This window comes from Rhinatrema bivittatum, chromosome 5 (genome assembly GCF_901001135.1).
Source record: "Rhinatrema bivittatum chromosome 5, aRhiBiv1.1, whole genome shotgun sequence".
Classification (NCBI taxonomy): domain Eukaryota; kingdom Metazoa; phylum Chordata; class Amphibia; order Gymnophiona; family Rhinatrematidae; genus Rhinatrema; species Rhinatrema bivittatum.
This window is the reverse complement of record NC_042619.1, coordinates 37,592,084-37,610,760: the sequence shown is the minus strand read 5'-3', so window position 1 is coordinate 37,610,760 and position 18,677 is coordinate 37,592,084. Positions and strand designations below refer to the sequence as shown.

At 42.6% G+C, this 18,677-nt stretch overlaps 1 protein-coding gene across 4 annotated transcripts in view; it reads left to right on the top strand.

Moving 5' to 3' along the window:
- The window catches only part of DLG2 (discs large MAGUK scaffold protein 2), a 2,548,136-nt gene that overhangs the window by 2,381,123 nt on the left and 148,336 nt on the right, over window positions 1–18,677 (top strand). For all 4 annotated transcript variants that reach the window (XM_029602231.1, XM_029602229.1, XM_029602228.1 and 1 more), the window contains one exon: window positions 6,227–6,403. In XM_029602231.1, coding sequence (XP_029458091.1) covers window positions 6,227–6,403 — 177 coding nt within the window. The remainder of the gene's footprint in view (window positions 1–6,226; window positions 6,404–18,677) is intronic.

The following is an 18,677-nucleotide window of genomic DNA, read 5'->3' as shown; positions in this document are numbered from 1 at the left end:
GATCTTTCCCCGGGAACGTGGTCATCTGCCATCGGTCCAAGGATACACCCACAACTCTCGTAAATAACAACAGATTGCTGACTCCCAAGAGACTGTTAACTCCGTTCTCAACAGGGGCTTTCCTCTCTGAAGCTTTTCTGCTCATCAGCCCAGTCATAAAACACCACCCTGACACAAAGGTTGTTGTTCAAAAATAAAATCTTTACTGGTCACTGAGAGCAGGTTTCAAACAAATCCAAGAAAAAAGGAGTAATACACAAAAGGCCAGTACACCCCACAGTAAATCCAAGTCTCATAAGTACAAAAAATAAATCTCAGTCACTTAGAAAACTCTCTGCTACATACCCGACCAGGCAAGCTTGGTGGGGCAGGGACTCTTCACTCCTGGGTCTCCCCTGGCACCTGCTCAGTAAGTAGCTCTCTTTTTCCTTTCTTGGAAGTCTCTCCAATCTCCGGTGAGGGTCTGGCTGCTTCTTCTCTGTCAGGACTTCCTTAGGACTCTTCCTCAGCTGGGCAGTTCCTCCCCTTTCCAAACTCCCCACCAAGGACAAATCCCCTCTCTGTGCACACTTCTTCAAGACCTGTCTCAAGCCAGATGAGGAATTGCTATTGAATCCTTTCTTCTTCGTAACTTTAGTCCTCTCAGGAGTTCACTCTCATGAAACCCCTAAGACTCCTCCTTTCCTAGAAGTCCTGAGAGATCTGACTTTGGGCCCCTTCTGATTTCCTGGAAAGGAACTATCTTCAGACACCCCTCTGTTGAGAGAAGATACAACTCCCGGTACTCACCTTGTGGAGGGAGAGACCCTTATACATCCCCTTCGCAAGGAGAGACACTCCATCAACCCTTGGTTGGATAAAGATAACTCCTCTCGACTCCTCATACATCATATAGACACAAGAGTTTTGTCAAAACTAATAACCCCCCCCCCCCCCCACACACACACACACACACACACACACACACTGGGGCTTGTCCAACCTGACTAACCATTCCTACCTGCACTGAGCTCACCACTGCCACACTAGATCTGTAGAGACCAAAGTCATCATAAAGCTAAGGGCAAGCTTGGGGTCCTCCTACTAGAACACTATGCTAGAATTGTTCTTGAAAATGTCATCAGATTAGAACATGATCTGGGATAGAGCAATAAAGCTTCATCCTAGAAAAGAATTAAAGAAAATGTCATTAAAATGGAGTTCAAACATTATGATTTTAAATAAATAAATGATCAGCAATCATAATGTTTGAACTCCAACTTCACGAGGGAAGTCTTTCCTCACCAGTCTGCTACATTTTTTGAATGGGTTAATAAACATGTGGAAATTGGTGAGCCGGTGGATATAGTGCATTGGATTTTCAGAAGATGTTTGACAGAGTGCCCCATCAGAGACTCCTGAGAAAAATAAAAAGTCACGGGATAGAAGGCAATGTACTACTGTGGACTGCAAACTGGTTAAAAGATAGGAAACAGAAAGTAGGTCTATATAGTCAGTTTTCTCAGTGGAAAAAGGTGAACAGTGGAGTGCCTCAGGGATCTGTTCTGGGACTTTTTTCAATGTAACCCTCTGTACACCTGGGGTCACCTTCCCAGCCTCGCAGAGCATTGTAGTCACTCTTCTGAGGTGGGGGATTAAGTCTCTGGCGCCGTGAGCTGAGGGCAGGATAACCTGCAGGGCCAGTACCAGGCTGAGAACACTACACACACACAAACCACTCTCCAGACTCGATTTGTGCGCCAAAAATGTGTTTACTGCAGAATCTTCTGAATCAAACATAATGACAGTTCAGACAGATGCAGAAATTAAACAGAATTACAGTTCTGGAAAATGTCTTAACTCTTCTCCTTATAGCTCTTCTCCTTAAATAACAGTTTCTTCTTACAGCAACTCAGGGTCTCTGGTTATTTTGTTTCTTCTCTCTCCACAGTCTTTTGTACAGCCCAGCCTGGTCCTCTCTTTATTTTCATCATTTAGCAAAATAGTTACTCACAAGAATGTCCTGCTCAACTCAAGGTAAAAACCTTCTGGTGCTGCATGAGGATCCTCCGAGCCCCAAAACAAATTCCCTCTGGCACAGTTTGGCTTCCCGCTCCAGAGACGTTCTTGCCCCAGTTAAGCACAGGGTTTATCTTTTTAAATTCCAGGCTGTATTCCACTTTTTTTCTTCTTCTCCTCAGGCCTCTGGGGATTTTTAGAGGAAAATCCCTGCCCCACTCCTGCCTACTCCCTTCTGTAATCCTGGGAAAGCATCACAGCTCCAACCAGTCTCTTTCCCTTGCAATCTAGAGCAGCCGCAGACTCAGCAGAATCCGGATTTTTTTTTCACTCCTGTTCATTGACTGGGTCCCTAGGGGATGTACCCCCTTGTCTGTCAAGAAAGGCAGATAACAACTTCTGACAGACAGATGACCCAGAGCTCTGGAATATTCCTGCATCGGTTCCAGGATAACTTCGTGCTCTCACAGCATCCTGTGCACTTCCAGCAGGTGTTACACACTGTTTAAGACCATTCAGGGCTCCCATAAGGGGAACAACTCTGTGTCAACATAAAACCTGTTAGCACTGTTAGCTTCTATAGACCCTTGTGGTATAGGTGCCACATATATATTTAGAAATGATCTGGAAAAGGGAACGACGAGTGAAGTTATCGTATTTGCCGATGACAAAATTATTCTGAGTTGCTAAATCACAAGTGGATTGTGAGGAATTGCAGGAGGAACTTGCGAGACTGGAAGATTGGGCATCCAAATAGCAGATGAAATTTAATGTGGACAAGTGCAAGGTGATGCATATAGGGAAAAATAACCCATGCTATATAGTTACATGATGTTAGGTTCCATATTAGGAGTTACTGCCCAGGAAAAGGATCTAGGCGTCATAGTGGATAATACACAGAAATCCTCAGCAATGTGTGCGTTGGCAGTCAAAAAAGCAAACAGAATGTTAGGAATTATTAGAAAAAGAATGAGAATAAAACAGAGGCTGTCATAATGCCTCTATAATGAAACCACATCTAGAGTACTGTGTGCAATTCTGGTTGCTGCATTTCAAAAAAGAAGGATGGCCAAAATGATAAAGGGGGTGGAACAGCCCCCCTATATGAGGAAAAGCTAAAGAAGATAGAGCTGTTCAGCTTGGAGAAGAGACGGCTAGGGAAGATATGATAGAAGTCTATAAAATCTTGAGTGGAATAGAACAGGTAAAGTGAATCTATTATTTAGTCTTTCAAAAAATGCAGACTAGGGGACACTTCATGAAAACCAAGGGTCCGCATGTCCAATATCCTGTTTCCAACAATGGCCAATCCAGGTCACAAGCCCCTGGCAGGATCCCAATTCTACCTGGTTAATAATAGTTTATGGATTTTTCCACCAAGAACATGTCCAAACCTTTTTTTTTAATCCCAGCTATGCAAACTGCCTTTACCACATCTTCCAGCAATGAATTCCAGAACTTAATTGTGTATTGAGTGAAAACATATTTTTCCTGATTTGTTTTAAATTTGCTTCTTACTAACTTCATGGAGTGTCCCATAGCCAATAAAGGCTGCACAAATTGTGAAGGTGATATATTAATATACTAAGAGAAAAGATATTTATTGTAGGAATATGCAGCATGAAAATCTTTGGTTCATATTTTCATTTTGGGGGGTTCATTTGGATTCATTTTGTTACATTTTCTTTGGTTCGGTTTGTTTGTCAACAAAAGAAAGACACTAAACTAGAGAAAAAAAACAAAAAAACAAGCTACTAAAAAAAAAAAGCCTCTGGCAGCCCTGGCTGGGTCATACCAGATGAAAAAACACCCTGGGCCTGGCACCAAGGCTAGACCTCACGCTGAGGTTTGGCGTCAGTGCCAGGCATAGGCCCAGGCCTCCAGAGGTCACCTTCTTGTCCCGACGCTTGAAAACTTACATCGTCAGCTTGAAGGATGGTGCTAGAGTGACATCACTTTGGCACTTTTCATCTATGTGGCGGGCACCATTTTGATATACAGCTGTACATTTTTACAGTTATATACGCTGGAGTAAGGCGCCACAGAGATGTCACACTGGCATCATCCTCCAGGTGGATAACATCATTTTTCAAGTATTGGGACATGAAGAAGACCTCTGGAGGCCTGGGCCTAGGCCTCAGCACTTGGATTAGGCCTTAGGGACTGGCCTGGCCTAAACCTAGGCCTCAATACTGGGCCAGGTCTCAGAACTGAGCCACAGCACTTGGCCCAGGCTTTGGTGCTAGGACCAGACCTCAGGATTGGATCTTGGTGCCACGACCAGGCCTAGGCATCAGCAATGGGACCAAGCCTCAGGTCCAGGCCCCTTTATCAGGCCATGACTATACCTAGGCCTTGTTGCCACGAGCAGGCCCTGATGCCAGGCCTAGATCTCAGAGCTAGGACCAGGCAAGGACTCGGCCAAAATCTCAGTGCCCGGACAAGGCCTCAGATAGGAACACTGATATTGGCTCAAGCTACGCCTTGACACTGGGATGAGGCCTCAGAGATGGGGCCTGGTACTGGAGCTAGGCTCCAGGCCTAGGCCTCTGTGCTAGTATTAGGTCTTCGCCCCAGGACCCATTGCTGAGGCCTGATCCTGTTGGGGGCTTGTATTTTTTAAATGCAATGAATATGCAAATACCTCAAATTTTGGATATTTTTGTAGGAGGCTATTTTCAATTCATTCCATTCGGAACAAATCAAAAATGGACTCATTTGTTGCATTTTTTGTAGTCACTAAAAAGTAATTCACATCCATAATTTCTTGGCATAACCTTTGTTGGCAGCAGAGAGCATTTGAATAGGCATTGCTTTCAGCCTCTGAACAGCATAGTATCTTGGTTAGCTCTGCAAAACTATCATGGGAAAGACCAAGAAACAGAAAGAGAGATAGAAAAGGAAGAAAAAGAGCAAACAAAAAATAAATAAAGTTTATTTCTCTCATTCTTTAATAAGGTTCACAATTTCCAGTCCAGCATATGGACAAGCAGGCTTTTTTTTTTTTTTCTGCCGGTGCTTGATGGTACTTAGTTCCATTACCTTTTTTCCCCCTCTTTCTTGGCCCATGGGAAATGATGGAAGATGGAACAGGATTAGGGAACAGAGTAGCTCTTCTCTGCTCTGTTCCGTCTGCTCCAGCCTCACCCCCTCCACTCCTGATCTCTGCAGGCTGCTGCTTAGGAGGGGAGGGGCTGGACAAAACAGGTGAATGGAGGGCTGCTTTCCGCTGGGCACTGTCCAACAGAGTTGGTGCACCATCCCTGTATGCCCTGGCCAGGGACAATACAGAACATTTACCAGAAACTGGTAATGATCCATGCTATTAACTATTCTTTCCCCTGCAATTTTAAGTACTATTAGCAGCACTATTATGTATGTATTTTCCTTTTAACCACTTTGTACATTACTTTGGCAATACATGTACAGGTTTTGTTGTTTATTTATTTATTTATTTATTTAACGCTTTTCTTTACCGATCTTCATGGTTGGAAGACCATATCAGACCGGTTTACATCGAACAGGGTAATAGTAACAATAGTAACAAAAAATAGTAAATAATAGTAAAAAACCAGAAAAATAAAGTTACATTTAACAAGGTTGGTAAACTTGGAGCTGTATATTGTTGGAAGGAAAAAGGCATAGGAACGCAGTAAACCAGAAGTGTGAACAATATGATAAAGGGTCTTATTAAGTGTTGGAGGGGGTATAGTGATTCATAGTTCAAGGTTCATAGTACAAGACAATAAAGACAATAAAGCTTCCTGATTCTAAACATGAGAAAAGCACCAGTGGGGAAGGGAGAGGAGACAGTGGGAAAAGCTCCAGCAGAAGCTCCTTCCCTTACCGGCGCTTTTCCCCTTACCGTGATGGTGGCAGAGAAGGCAGCAGCAGGTCACAGTGTTGCTCTCCTATGCCTCCTGGGAAATGGGGAAGGTCATGCCAAGACTGAACCTCGCAGGGAGCAGGGCTACCGGGAGAGAGAGCACTGGGTGGGTATCCCTGATGTTCCCCGAGGACATCGTAATACTGGCAGCTTTTATTTCTAGAAAAAAGCACTGTGGATAAGTGTATGTGTGTGCTGCAACTGCTGTATGTCTGTTCTCCACTGAACATATTTCAGGGAGGAGAACAACGAAAAGGATGGGACATAAAAGCCAAGTTCATACAAAGGTAACTTCAAGGCTTTGTGTAATAAAAACTTCTTTTCTTTTCTTGTCCTTGGCAGAGCTCTGTTTGACTATGAGAAAGGCAAGGACAGCGGCCTCCCGAGTCAAGGCCTCAGCTTTAAGTATGGGGACATCCTGCATGTCATTAATGCCTCCGATGATGAGTGGTGGCAAGCGAGGAAAGTCCTCCTGGAGGGAGACAGTGAGGAAATGGGAGTCATCCCCAGCAAAAGAAGGTAACTTTCAGCAGTGACTTTTTCACCCTCAGCATCATTTAAACATTTTGCATTTAGATTTAATGCAGGATAGATGTTGGCACACTCACCTTCAACAATATTAATATATTTCAATGGTATTTACCTAGCAGTTTTCTCAGTTGGACCCTGTTTAGATTCCTGCAAGGGTCCTGAAGGACAGAAAACAGCACAAATAGAGGCACATTACATTATAAAGGTAAATTATTACATTTTCTCTTAGGCCAAGTGTCATGTTTTTGTTTATTTCGGGTTTTTTTTACAAAAGAAAAAAGCTACTTTACTGAAATAAGCTAAATAAGCAACTGAGAAAGCTTAACATGTTCAAGTGATCCAGTCAGAAATAGGAGAATTGCCCGCATGGTCTGTCCAAAAATCTGCATAGGGAAGATTTGAAAAAGGAATTTGAAAAGCCATTCTCCTATTCCAGGCAATACAAAACAGACAGTAGCTTTGAAACACACATGGGATACTAAATATGTAATCCATCTGTCACTTCAATTATGCATTCCGATTATTTGAAGAAAACTGCGGGGGTACATAATCAGTTTATAAGGTATTTCTGTGCTTATTGATAAAACCTCACCAGTTACCATATATGCCTGTTGTTTGTGGAGCAGAGACTAGTTTGTTACACATCTACGGTGGGGCTGCTAGAGCTCCCACTTAGCTCTTCCCACAGTGCATTTTAAAGTTTGTTTCAGCACTGTTGGGAATGTAATCCAAAAGCGGGTGCACATGTTCAGCTTGCGGTGAAGTTAAAACAATTGTAGTTTATTGAGAAATCATAGCACCAACATTTTAAAAGGTTGGCCATTAGACAAATTTACAGTCTGGGAAAAATATACTCGGCCCCATTTGTGTTTCCTCAAGGGAATATATCTAAGACCTGCTAAAGGTTATTGAATTTATACTAACTCATATTAATCACAACAAGCAGGAAAAGGAAGTGAAGGGGAAATAAATATTCATGCATTAGAATCATGGTAGATTTCATGCCTTGAAGACCAAATGTTGCTGCTTTAAATTCATAGGCATCAGAATGAAAGGGGCCATAGGAGCCATGTCCCCTCCCCCCCCCCAAAAGAAATGTCCACCAGAAGCCTCATTGGTGGCAGGTAGGACAGCACATTATATCCCTTCCACCGCTGCCATCTCTCCCTTCACTTACCCTGCCTGCTCCTGGAGGATTGCCTCGGGCCGCTTCCTCCTTCGCGGCTGCTGGCACCTGAATGATATCATCAGGTGCCAACAGCCAAGGAGAAAGAGGAAGCAGCCCCCATGGAAAGGCCACAATCCTACAGAAACAGGTCCGGCTGGGCCTCCACGGAGCCTTTCCTGCTGGGGCGAAGAAGCAGCTCAGGCAGCCGCAGCTGAAAATAAGAACCTTCCTGCCTGCATGCATGAGAGAGTACCTGCTTGCAATGGTATATGAGTGCTTTCCTGCCTGTCTGCCTGTGTGTTTGCGAGCGAGTGCCTGACTGATGTGTATATGTGTGTGTGTGTGTGTGTGTGTGTGTGTGTGTGTGCCTGCTTACATGTGTCTGTATGTAAGAGTGCCTTCCTGCCTGCGTGTATGTGAGAGTGTCTTCTTGCCTGCCTGTGTTTGTGCGAGTGCCTGCCTGTGTGTTTGCAAGCGAGTGCCTGACTGATGTGTATATGTGTGTGTGAGTGCCTGCTTGCATGTGTCTGTATGTAAGAGTGCCTTCCTGCCTGCGTGTATGTGAGAGTGTCTTCTTGCCTGCCTGTGTTTGTGCGAGTGCCTGCCTGTGTGTTTGCAAGCGAGTGCCTGACTGATGTGTATATGTGTGTGTGTGTGTGTGTGTGAGTGCCTGCTTGCATGTGTCTGTATGTAAGAGTGCCTTCCTGCCTGCGTGTATGTGAGAATGTCTTCTTGCCTGCCTGTGTTTGTGCGAGTGCCTGCCTGTGTGTTTGTAAGCGAGTGCCTGACTGATGTGTATATGTGTGTGTGTGAGTGCCTGCTTGCATGTGTCTGTATGTAAGAGTGCTTCCTGCCTGCGTGTATGTGAGAGTGTCTTCTTGCCTGCCTTTGTTTGTGCGAGTGTCTGCCTGGGTGTTTGCGCGAGAGCATGTGGGTAATGTTTGGGAGAATGAATATGTGTAAGTATGTTAGTGTGTGAGACAGAGAGAGGATAAAGTTTGTGTGGCCAATCTCCCCCTATTCCACAACATTCTCAGGGTGACTGGAGGGTGAGAAAATTTTTTATTCTTAACTAGTTTAAATTTTAGGGTGTTATTTGATGTGTCAGATGTTTTGAAATATTTTATTGGGTTCTGGGGAAATATTAAAACAGTTATATGAATTTTAATTATTGGATGTTCTGTTCATTGGCTGTTCTGAAATATTTGTTCCTTTTATTAATATGGTTTTGCTATTATGAATGGGCGGAGCTTGGGGCAGAGCTGGGTTGCCCCACCCCCAATCAAAAAGGCATTCCGCCTCCCATGTTCAGATTTCAAAAAGGATCATCACTGAAATTGTTTGAAAAAGTGAAAACTCTTCATTAGTCAATGTTTAGAGCTTGGCTTGGCAGCTCATTGCTTGAGTAACTGTCTCAAAGTCCTAAAGTTGCTGTTCCAGATCCTGAGAAGTCTTATCTAGGAAATTGTTTAGAAATGTGAGAGGTCCATTGTAGTCGAAGCTTTTTGATATGTAGAGGGAGGGAAGCTCAGAGGATATACGGGGACATTCTTTACCAAGAGGCTCATGAATTCCTGGACTCTTCTACCAAGAGAGACTGTGAATTTACAAGTAAACAGAGTAGGCAAGTACCTATGAGCAGCCACTCTGGCGGGGCATCCATCCTGCAGTGCCGTACAGTACCCCGCCCCAGGGGTAGCCAGTGGTTTATACTCCTAAGGGCAGTTGGATGTATAAATCCACCACTGAGGAGAGGTGGTATATCCAGATCTGTGACAGAATGCAAAGGTCAATGATAAGGGCAGAGGAGGGAATGAGATAGGATAAAGAAACGGGAGGGAGCCTGGGTCATGGTTTAGGTATAAAAACATGGCCGGAATGGTAGAGGACCAAAAGGGAGAGACAAGAAAGTTGGCTTGCGTTGAGCGGCATCAGGTTCCCAGGAAGAGGTGGCAAGGCCGGTCAGCACAGCGCAAAAGAAGGTTTTCTGTATAATTGGAGGGAAGCGGCATGTCACCTAGCAGTCCCTAGCTAATAGCAGTAGAGATAAGACACAACGTTTTGTGGACTATCAAGCTTGTACAGCTGAAAATTGGGAAATCTCCTTTAAGGTAGCAGGTAAGAGCAAGAAAGAGTGATGACTTAAGCTAGAATAGTGTAGGTAGGGGCAACTGGACAGACTGGGAGAGCAAATGATCATTCACTGCCAACATCACTCTCTTACTATGATACTGTAGAACTTCTATATTAAATAAAAGCAATACCTCTTGCAATGTAGTCTGAAACCTGTTTCCATGGAGACAGGATTAATATTGTTTTCTAAAACGGCAAGAAGAATGGTCCTCTTCCATCGTGGAGTGTATGGGCTTTAAACTGTACTGAAATCATTTAAAATGCACAGAGCATGGTATAAGAAGTGAAATGATTATTGTACTGCAGAGGTAATAATCGCAACAGTAAAAAATCTGCCTTTCTCTTCTCTTTTGGTGTGCTGGCTTTTTAGGTTCGGGTCTTATTTATTGATGGGATTTGGTAAAGGATGTAAGTGATGGTAGATTAATCCAGATCCCTCAATACAAGAACTCAGTAATTGATTGTCTTATTGCATTGTTTTATATTTTATCATGTTGTAAGCTGTTCTGGATCAATTAGAGAAGAGCTGAGTACAAATTGAAACTGAAATGAAATCAAAGGAAAATGAAAAGAAATAAGGAGGCACACCGGGTCCCCCTAGAGCATCCTGGGGTGCTCTTAAGGATCCTGTTCCTACCAACGAATCTCAGCATTATTCCAGAGATCAGGCATGCATCGTTCAGTTACAGTGGTACCTCCCTGTCCTGTCCCAGCTCTAGCTGGCACATGTCTAATAAGTAAAAACAGCCTTCTCTGCTGGAGTATACCATTTTCTCCTAAACCCTTCCAAATGAGAGTTTGAACTCAACAATTTCTGTGATAGGACAGATTATCTTAACAAAAAAACCCAACCCAGAATAGAAAAGTGAGTCACAGGATAATAATATCTCTTGTCTTCAATGGGACACTATTTATTTCAAATAGTGGGAATCAGTGCCATATCCCCTGTGCTCTCACCACTTTACAGGTGTCCTTCTTCTAAGAAAAGAGTTCATTTTATACAGTGCTTATAAAGTACTGTTTATATTACTACAGGTTGTTATTGTACAATTCATTTCTGGGACACTGTTCAATTATATTTGTTTTCCATTCTAAATGTCATAATGTTTAAAGGTTTCAGTCTTCTATTTTTAGATTCCTGATTTTATGACATTTAAAATAAAACTATACAACAAACACATATTTTAAAACTGGGAGCCTTAATGATAAGCATATAATCATTAAAATGTGTAACATTATGTTTGCAGTAGTTTTAAAGCTCACATATTAATGCTTTTCAACATTTTTTGAAGCAACTACTGTGATTTGCTTACTAGGGATGTGCATTCATTTGAAACAAATGAGCAATTTGAAACAAAACAAAGTACTTTTTTTTTTTTTTAGTTTCATTGAAAATAACAGAACTTTTTGTTTTTGTTTGTTTTTGGATCCTATTCAAGTTTATGGGGCAAACAAAACTGCCGAGGTAGGGGGCAAGCCACTCAAGCTAGACTGAGCAGAGCCGGGGTGGGAAGGGACAAAGAGGAAGCAGGACCAATCAAAACTAGCATGCTGCCCTCTGGTGAGCAGCTCCAGGAGGTTTCAGCTCATCTGCATACTTCTCCCAGCTGCCTCGGAGGTCAATTCCGGAAGTCCCCACAACCCATCTCATGCCTGAGCTGCTCCCATCCTGCGCTCCTCGAGGAGTTGGCCAGATACTTGGGACATTGCAGTCCATCTTCATACTTCTTTCAGCTGCCTCAGCGGAACCTCCACTTCCTTGGGCTTCCACCAGCTGACCAGGAGGTATCTGCCATAGCAATACCTCAGGTCTGTAGCATTTTTCCCTCTCTTTATTTCGTGTGGCTCCTTTACATCAAATCTATTGTTCCTATCTCTATATTTATTTACCTCACTGGCATTCTGCCCTGTCCACTGCTCTTGAGCTTCAAACTGTTCTTCCTCTCATTCAGCCATCTCTACTCTCCCTGACAGCATCTCATCCTCACCACTGTTGTTGCACCTTCGCACCTCTTTCCTGATCTCAGTTGGGGATATCGATCCCAAACCTGGGCCTTCACTCCATCTATGCATATCAAACCATTATCCCTCTAATCTTAGCCCTATTCCCCTCCTCCCTCCCTATTGTGTTCTTTTCTCATGCTCCCTGTGGAATGCTTGCTCTATATACAACAAGCTTACTGACATTCATGAACTTTTTAACTCTCATGCTCTTCATCTTCTTGCCTTGACTGAGACTTGCTTTTCCCCTGAGGACTCTGCTTCAGTTGCTGCTCTCTGTCATGGAGGTTATATTGTCTTTCATTCACCTTGCACAGTTGGCCGCAGTGGTGGTGTTGGATTGCTGCTCTCGCCCTGCTATAGGTTTCATCCATTTTTTCCATCTCAACTCTTTTTCTTCCTTTAAGGCTCACTCCATCCACCTATTCATCCCACTACCAAGTAGCTGTCATTTATTGACATTCTGATAAATCCTTTCCTCTTTCCTCACTAACTTTGTTTCCTGGCTTTCCTTCTTTCTTGAATCTTCCCTTTCCCTTATTCTTGGGAACCTTAACTTCCATGCAGATGACCCTCCCCTGACTGTTATGCCTCAAAACTCCTTGTATTAACCTCCTCATTTGATCTCCAACTTTGCTCTACTGCCTCTACTCTCAAAGCATGGCCAGTGTCTTGACCTAGTTATTTCTTCCAGCTGCTGACTCTCAGACTTCTCCACCTCAGTTTTTCCCCTCTCAGACCAACATCTGATAACTTTCACACTAAACCACCCTCTCCTGAAGCCTCATCCAGTCACTACCAACACCTATAAGAATTTCTAGACTGTTGACACTTGTATCCGCTTCACTACTGTCTCAACTCTCTTCCATTTCATTGCCTGAATCAGTTTCTTCTTACTCTATACTGTCCTTTGCATTAGATACTCTTGCCTTTCCCCTTATACATCCTGTAAAGTGCACTGAACCCAAGCCTTTGCTCACCCCCAGAATTTACTTCCTAGATTCCTGTTCTTGCTCTGCAGAACATCTCTAATATCCCATTTTAAATTTATACTGACTCTCTTCCAGTCTGCTAGTTCACTCCCCAAGCAAGCCACTGCCATTAGCAATGGTAACATGGAACAGACTTAGTTTTTGGGTACTTGCCAGGTTCTTATGGCCTGGATTGGCCACTGTTGGAAACAGGATGCTGGGCTTGATGGACCCTTGGTCTGACCCAGTATGGCATTTTCTTATGTTCTTATGGCAAATTCAAACCCTTGCCATCTTTTTGCCATGTTCAGTTCACTCCTTAAAGTGCTTCCCCCCCCCCCCCCCCCGCCCCCAACTCCCTTCACTCTTTATCCAGACTATGGCTCACTACGTCCATGACAAGGTTCTCAAAATTAGTCTCAGTTCTCAACTAGGTCACCTCCCTCTCCTTCACTCCATTCATCTACCTTTCCCCTGGCCCCTCTCCTCCTCTTTTCCTGAAACCACAGTGGAGGAAACTGCCCATCTCTCTTCCAAACTCACTACTTGTTCCTCTGACCCCATTCCAAACCAACTCCTCATCTCTGTTTCCCCTGAAGTCATCCCTTTTATCTGTCACATCCTCAGTCTATCACTTTGCATTGCAACTGTTCCCGCTGCCTTCAAATATGCTATGATCACACCACACCCTCAAAAAACCCTCAATGGACTCTACCTGCCCTGCTAACTATCATCCCATCTCTCTCCTCCCTTTTGTTTCTGAACTTCTTGAATATGTCTTGACTTCCATCTCAAGCCATTCTTGATCTAATCTAGTCTGGTTTTTGCTCTCTACATGCCATTGAAACAGCCATTGCTAATGACCTGTTTATGGCTAAAACCAAAGACCTTTACTCAAGACTTATTCTCCTTGACATATCTGCTACTTTTGTCACTGCTGATCACTACCTACTCCTCAAATCGCTGTCCTTACTTGGATTTCAGGACTTCATCCTGTCTTGGTTCTCTTCTTATCTCTTCCATCGCACTTTTAGTGTTTCCTCTGGTTGATCCTTCTCTACCATCATCCTACTATCAATTGGTGTGCCTCAAGGATCTGTCCTGGACCTTCTTCTCTTCTCTCTGTATATTGATTCTCCTGACTCCATGCTTTCTACCTGGCTGCACCATATGCTTGGCATGGTGCATCATGCTTCCTCCCTTGCCTTATTCAAATCCAATCTAAAACCCACCTTTTGAGGCTGTTTTCAAATCTCAAACCCTGATTATCCCACTTATTGCCTTGATGATTTTAACTATTTTCTTTATAAATGGAATTTCCAAAGTCTTCTTTGCCTTAATTAGATTGTGAGCTCTACTAAGTATGGACTGTCTATTATATATTTTTTGTACAGCATTTTGTGTCTAGTAGTGCTACTGAAGTGATTAATAGTAGTAGTAATAGTAGTAGTAGGAGGTGGAGGCAGAAAGTGATTCTTCCAGAGCAAAGAGCCCCCATCAGGAAAAGCAAACAGTGGAGAGCATGAGAGATGCCATTGGTTATTTTCTGTCTTGGTCTGCCCTCAATCCTAGCCCCAGCAACAGCACTCAAGCATCCAGAGAGGGAGAGAAGATCCTGAAAGACCTCTGAAGTATGGAGGCCTTTAGAGTTAAAGTGGACCAGTGTTTTGCAGAATGTATTCATTTTTGTAAGGCTGCCATTAGAGGGTGATAGAGGACCATCCTACAAGCAATGGTATGTAGTATAATTTAAAAAAAAGCACACCCATTAGCACTGGTTTCAAAGGAGGCTTCCAGTACTAGCCTGGGGATCTCCTCTACCACTTAAACAGCAGGAACAACAGCAAGAATGCCAGAAATAAGGGGAAGTTAATCTCTCAAGCTAAACTCCCAGCCCCTTCCTCCAGTGTGGTGGCAGATAGGCAGCCTCCAACCCTACATCGTCCCAAAGTAAGAGGCAGGCAGCAGCAAAGCTGGTGATGTTTTGCATCAGGTCAAAGACTGCTCTGAGTGACCATTCCGTACAGATCATGGAGGATATGGGATTTAAGCAACTGCTCCACCTTTTAATCTCCAGTTACAAAGTACCCTCCAAGACAACATTCAGTAGACAAGTTATCCTCTCCCTGTACTCTCAGTGCTGTGCTCACATATAGGCACAGCTAATCAGGGTTTGTATAAGCCTCCTCTGGAAGTTACATCCTTGGCAAAAGATGCTAAAAGCCCAGCCTAGTTTACTTAAATTCTCCATCCTACAGATTTTAGGCCTTTTTTACAAAAAGACAGATAGTTTACGTCTAGCCCAATCTCAAGGGGCAGCCATAGTGATGCCGCCAACACAGAAAAGTCTCTCATTCTTATCCAGGCACTTTGTACCTCCTTAACGAAAGAAATTAGGAGCAAAGCCCCTTGACTAGATCACAGCTTGCATGTAGTGATATATCAATGCATTGTATCTTTTAAATAGAACAGGCTATTGCCCCTCATCAACCAAAACATGGGCAATAATCTTACATTGAGCACGTGCACTAATCAGGAGCCAGTGAAGAGGTCATACACCTAGAGCACCCAGGACTGTCCTAGTTGCTGCATTCTGGACTATTGCATCTTATGTTTGAGCCACTGAGGGAGATCCACACATAAACCATTGCAATAATCCAACTTGGTACTTTTAGTATATGGCTCATACTTTTGAACAATTTCAAATCTAAAAAAGGATGTATCTTTCTTAGCTTAAAAAAATAGTCTCAAAGAAATGTGAGTCTCAAGATTGAGCGCAAGAATACATAAAGGGCGGAGTTAAAGGCACACACATTTAGGTTAATCACAGCAGAAGAATGTGCGGCAATCAATTAAACTGGACAATAGCACTATAAATGAAGCATAAATAATTTGATAAGTGCACACAAAGGGCTTTGTATAACTACGTATTTACGTTTAGTATTTAAATTTTGTGCACTATTGGTGTGTGCACTTATTAAATTATTTATGCTTCATTTATAGTGCTATTGTCCAGTTTAATTGATTGCTGCACATTCTTCTGCTGTGAGTCTCAAGATTGAACCATGCATCAAAGGATACCTCCTAACTTTTCACAGAAGCGGAAGATATAAGACAATCTGCAACCAGGGTCAGCAGGAAGATATCCAGAATATTATGCCTCAGTCAATTGCACCCATCAAATTAGGTAGTCTGGCAACGTAATAAAAATCCTTTTTTAAGTCCTGCCATTATTGACTCTGGGATATTGAATATATGTCCCAACTAATCTGTGCAGGACTAGATGTTACTGGCGGAAAAATCTGGTGAAAGTACTTTACTACATCCAATCAACAGCAGCACTGTGGTTTGAAAAGACTTAGAGGTCCATATTCGAAAGCATTTCGCAGATAACTCAGAAGTTATCCAGCTAAATTAAGACATGGGCTGTTATCTGGCTAAATTCTAGCTGGAGAACAAGTTGTAGAAAAGTATTGCATACATTTCCACTGATGGTCCAAACATGAAAACACAGTCTTTTCTTCCATTCACAACTTGCAACTTTGAAAATGCTCACTCAGCATTTGCACTGGATGCAGGCCCTCATGCAATTGTGCGACTGCGGGAGAAACTGCATAATTAGCTTGTTGCCACATAATTTACAGTCTGCCACAGAATCAACATTCCTGAAAGCTTTCACATCTCTTAATTAAATATTTTGAAGAAAATTGCAGGGTACCTTCAGCCTCAGCTCTCTCTCTGCTCCTGCTTCAGCCCTTCTCCTCCTAAAGAGCATGCAGGAAACCTTCTGTTGTTCCCCCAGTCCCTTCCTCCTGACCTAAAGTGAAAGGGGGGGGGGGTGAGGGGAGAGGGAGGTGATCCTTTAAAGATCTCTTAAATCCTTATCAAACCAAAGATGATTTTGATATAATTTTTAGATGAAGTGATGACCCTATAGAATGAATTTCATCTTTATACAAAGGTTCTTGCACCTGCATGTCTGGCCTATCATACACCATTTATAAAGACCTGGATATGTTTTGGAAGTCTGCAACTGCTAGCATCCCACAGCTGGCAGAGAGAGCATTAATTTAAATTCATATGAACCTTGATGACTGACACTGCTACTGACAAGTTTCAGTTTGTGTTAATTCAACCCCTTTTTGTATCTGTTACCATGTGTCCAATATTCGTGCATTTATCTTTCTATGTAATGAACAGCATGACAAACTGCTGATATTAAAGGCATTTTTAGCATACAGAAGTGATTAGCAGTGAAAGATGAGGAGTTGCTCAAGAAAAGGATTGTGGTACAATTTCAATTCAAAACCAAAATAACATTTCACAGTTTAAAGTTTGTGATTTATATTCCTTAACTTGATAAATTGTTGATTTTTGTACTTGATTGATTTTTTTATTTGTATACAGTTTAAGTATTGTTTGAAAACAAACAATATATTTGGTTTTCAATCAATAAACTTGACTTTTTTGCAAAGTCAGAGGTTTGAATCTTTATGCAAAATTATGCAAATATGCCACAGAATATTGCAAACTCTTGCTGCAGAATCTTGAGAAATCTGCTGCAGGAAACCGGGAGCTCTGGATACAGGCAAGGCCAGCAGATGCAAAGGAAATGAAGCCGATTCAACACTCCAGCCACCTTATCAATCCTACAAGCAGGGAGGAAGGCATGGCCTAGTGACTAGAGCAACAGGCTGAGAAACAGGGAAGCCAGTCTTCAAATTCTGCTTCTCCCGCTGATATCCTTTGTCCTAGAAATACAGAATATGATGGCAGGTAAAGACCTTCAACCCATCCAATCTGCCCATCCTTATCTCTTGCTCAGCCTTGTAGTACCTCTCTCTCAGAGACCCTCTATATTTGTCCCATGTTTTCTTGAATTTGGATAAGATCCTCATTTCCACTGGGAGGCTATTCCATGCGTCCACCACCCTTTCTGTGAAGAAATAGTTCCTTAGATTGCTCCTGAGTCTACCCTCTATCACTCTCATCCCATAACCCCTCATTCTAGAGACTCATTCCACCTGGCTGTGCTGTGTGCTTGGAATAGTCTTCCTGAACTGGTGCTCCCTCTCTTGTCGTGTTTAAATCCCATCTAAAGACCTATCTTTTTGAAACCACTTTTAAATCTTATGCTTGATAATCTGATTTTAGCCTTTTTAACTAGCTTTCTTTTCTTTTTAACCATTGACTTGCATTATGAAATACCCCAAATCTCTTGTCTTGCATGTTTGTCATATTAGATTATAAGCTCTATTGAGAAGGGATTGTCTTTTTGTATGTTTGTACAGCACTGCGTATGTCGTGTAGCACTATAGAAATGTTAAGTAGTAGTAGTAGTAGTAGTAGTAGCCTCTTTTCTTTTGAAAGAAGCCTGCCTCCTGTGCATTTATTTCTTGGAGGTGTTTAAATGTCTTTATCACATCTCCCTTTTCCCTCCTTTCTTCCATGGTATACATATTTAAATCTTTAAGTTTGTCCCCTTAGGCTGTATGATGAAGACCAATGACCATTGTAGTAGCTGCCCTCTGGACCAAATCTATTCAGTTTACATCCTTTATAAGATGCGGTTTCCAGAATTGTCCACAGTATTCTGAATAAGGTCTCAATAGAGACTCATATGGAGGCACTATCACCTTGTTCCTGTTGGCTATTCCTCTCTCTGTGCAGCTAAGCATCCTTCTGGCTATTGCCAACACCTTGTTTACCTGTTTGGCCTCGTTAAAATCATTGCATATCTCCTTGAAGTTTGAGCAATGGCTTCGTCGAAAGCAGCTGGTTGCACTGTTAAACATTTCAGCTCTGATGCAGCATAAAAGCGAAATGCTGGCCAACGTCAGGTTAAGATATTTCAAGGCAGTGGGGATTCTTGGACTTTACAAAGATAAGTACTATTAATCATCTATAATTTGTTACAAATTCAACAACTTAAATCTTGGAATGTAATCACCTATTGAGTTTTCCAAAGATATATGGAGTTTCCAACTGA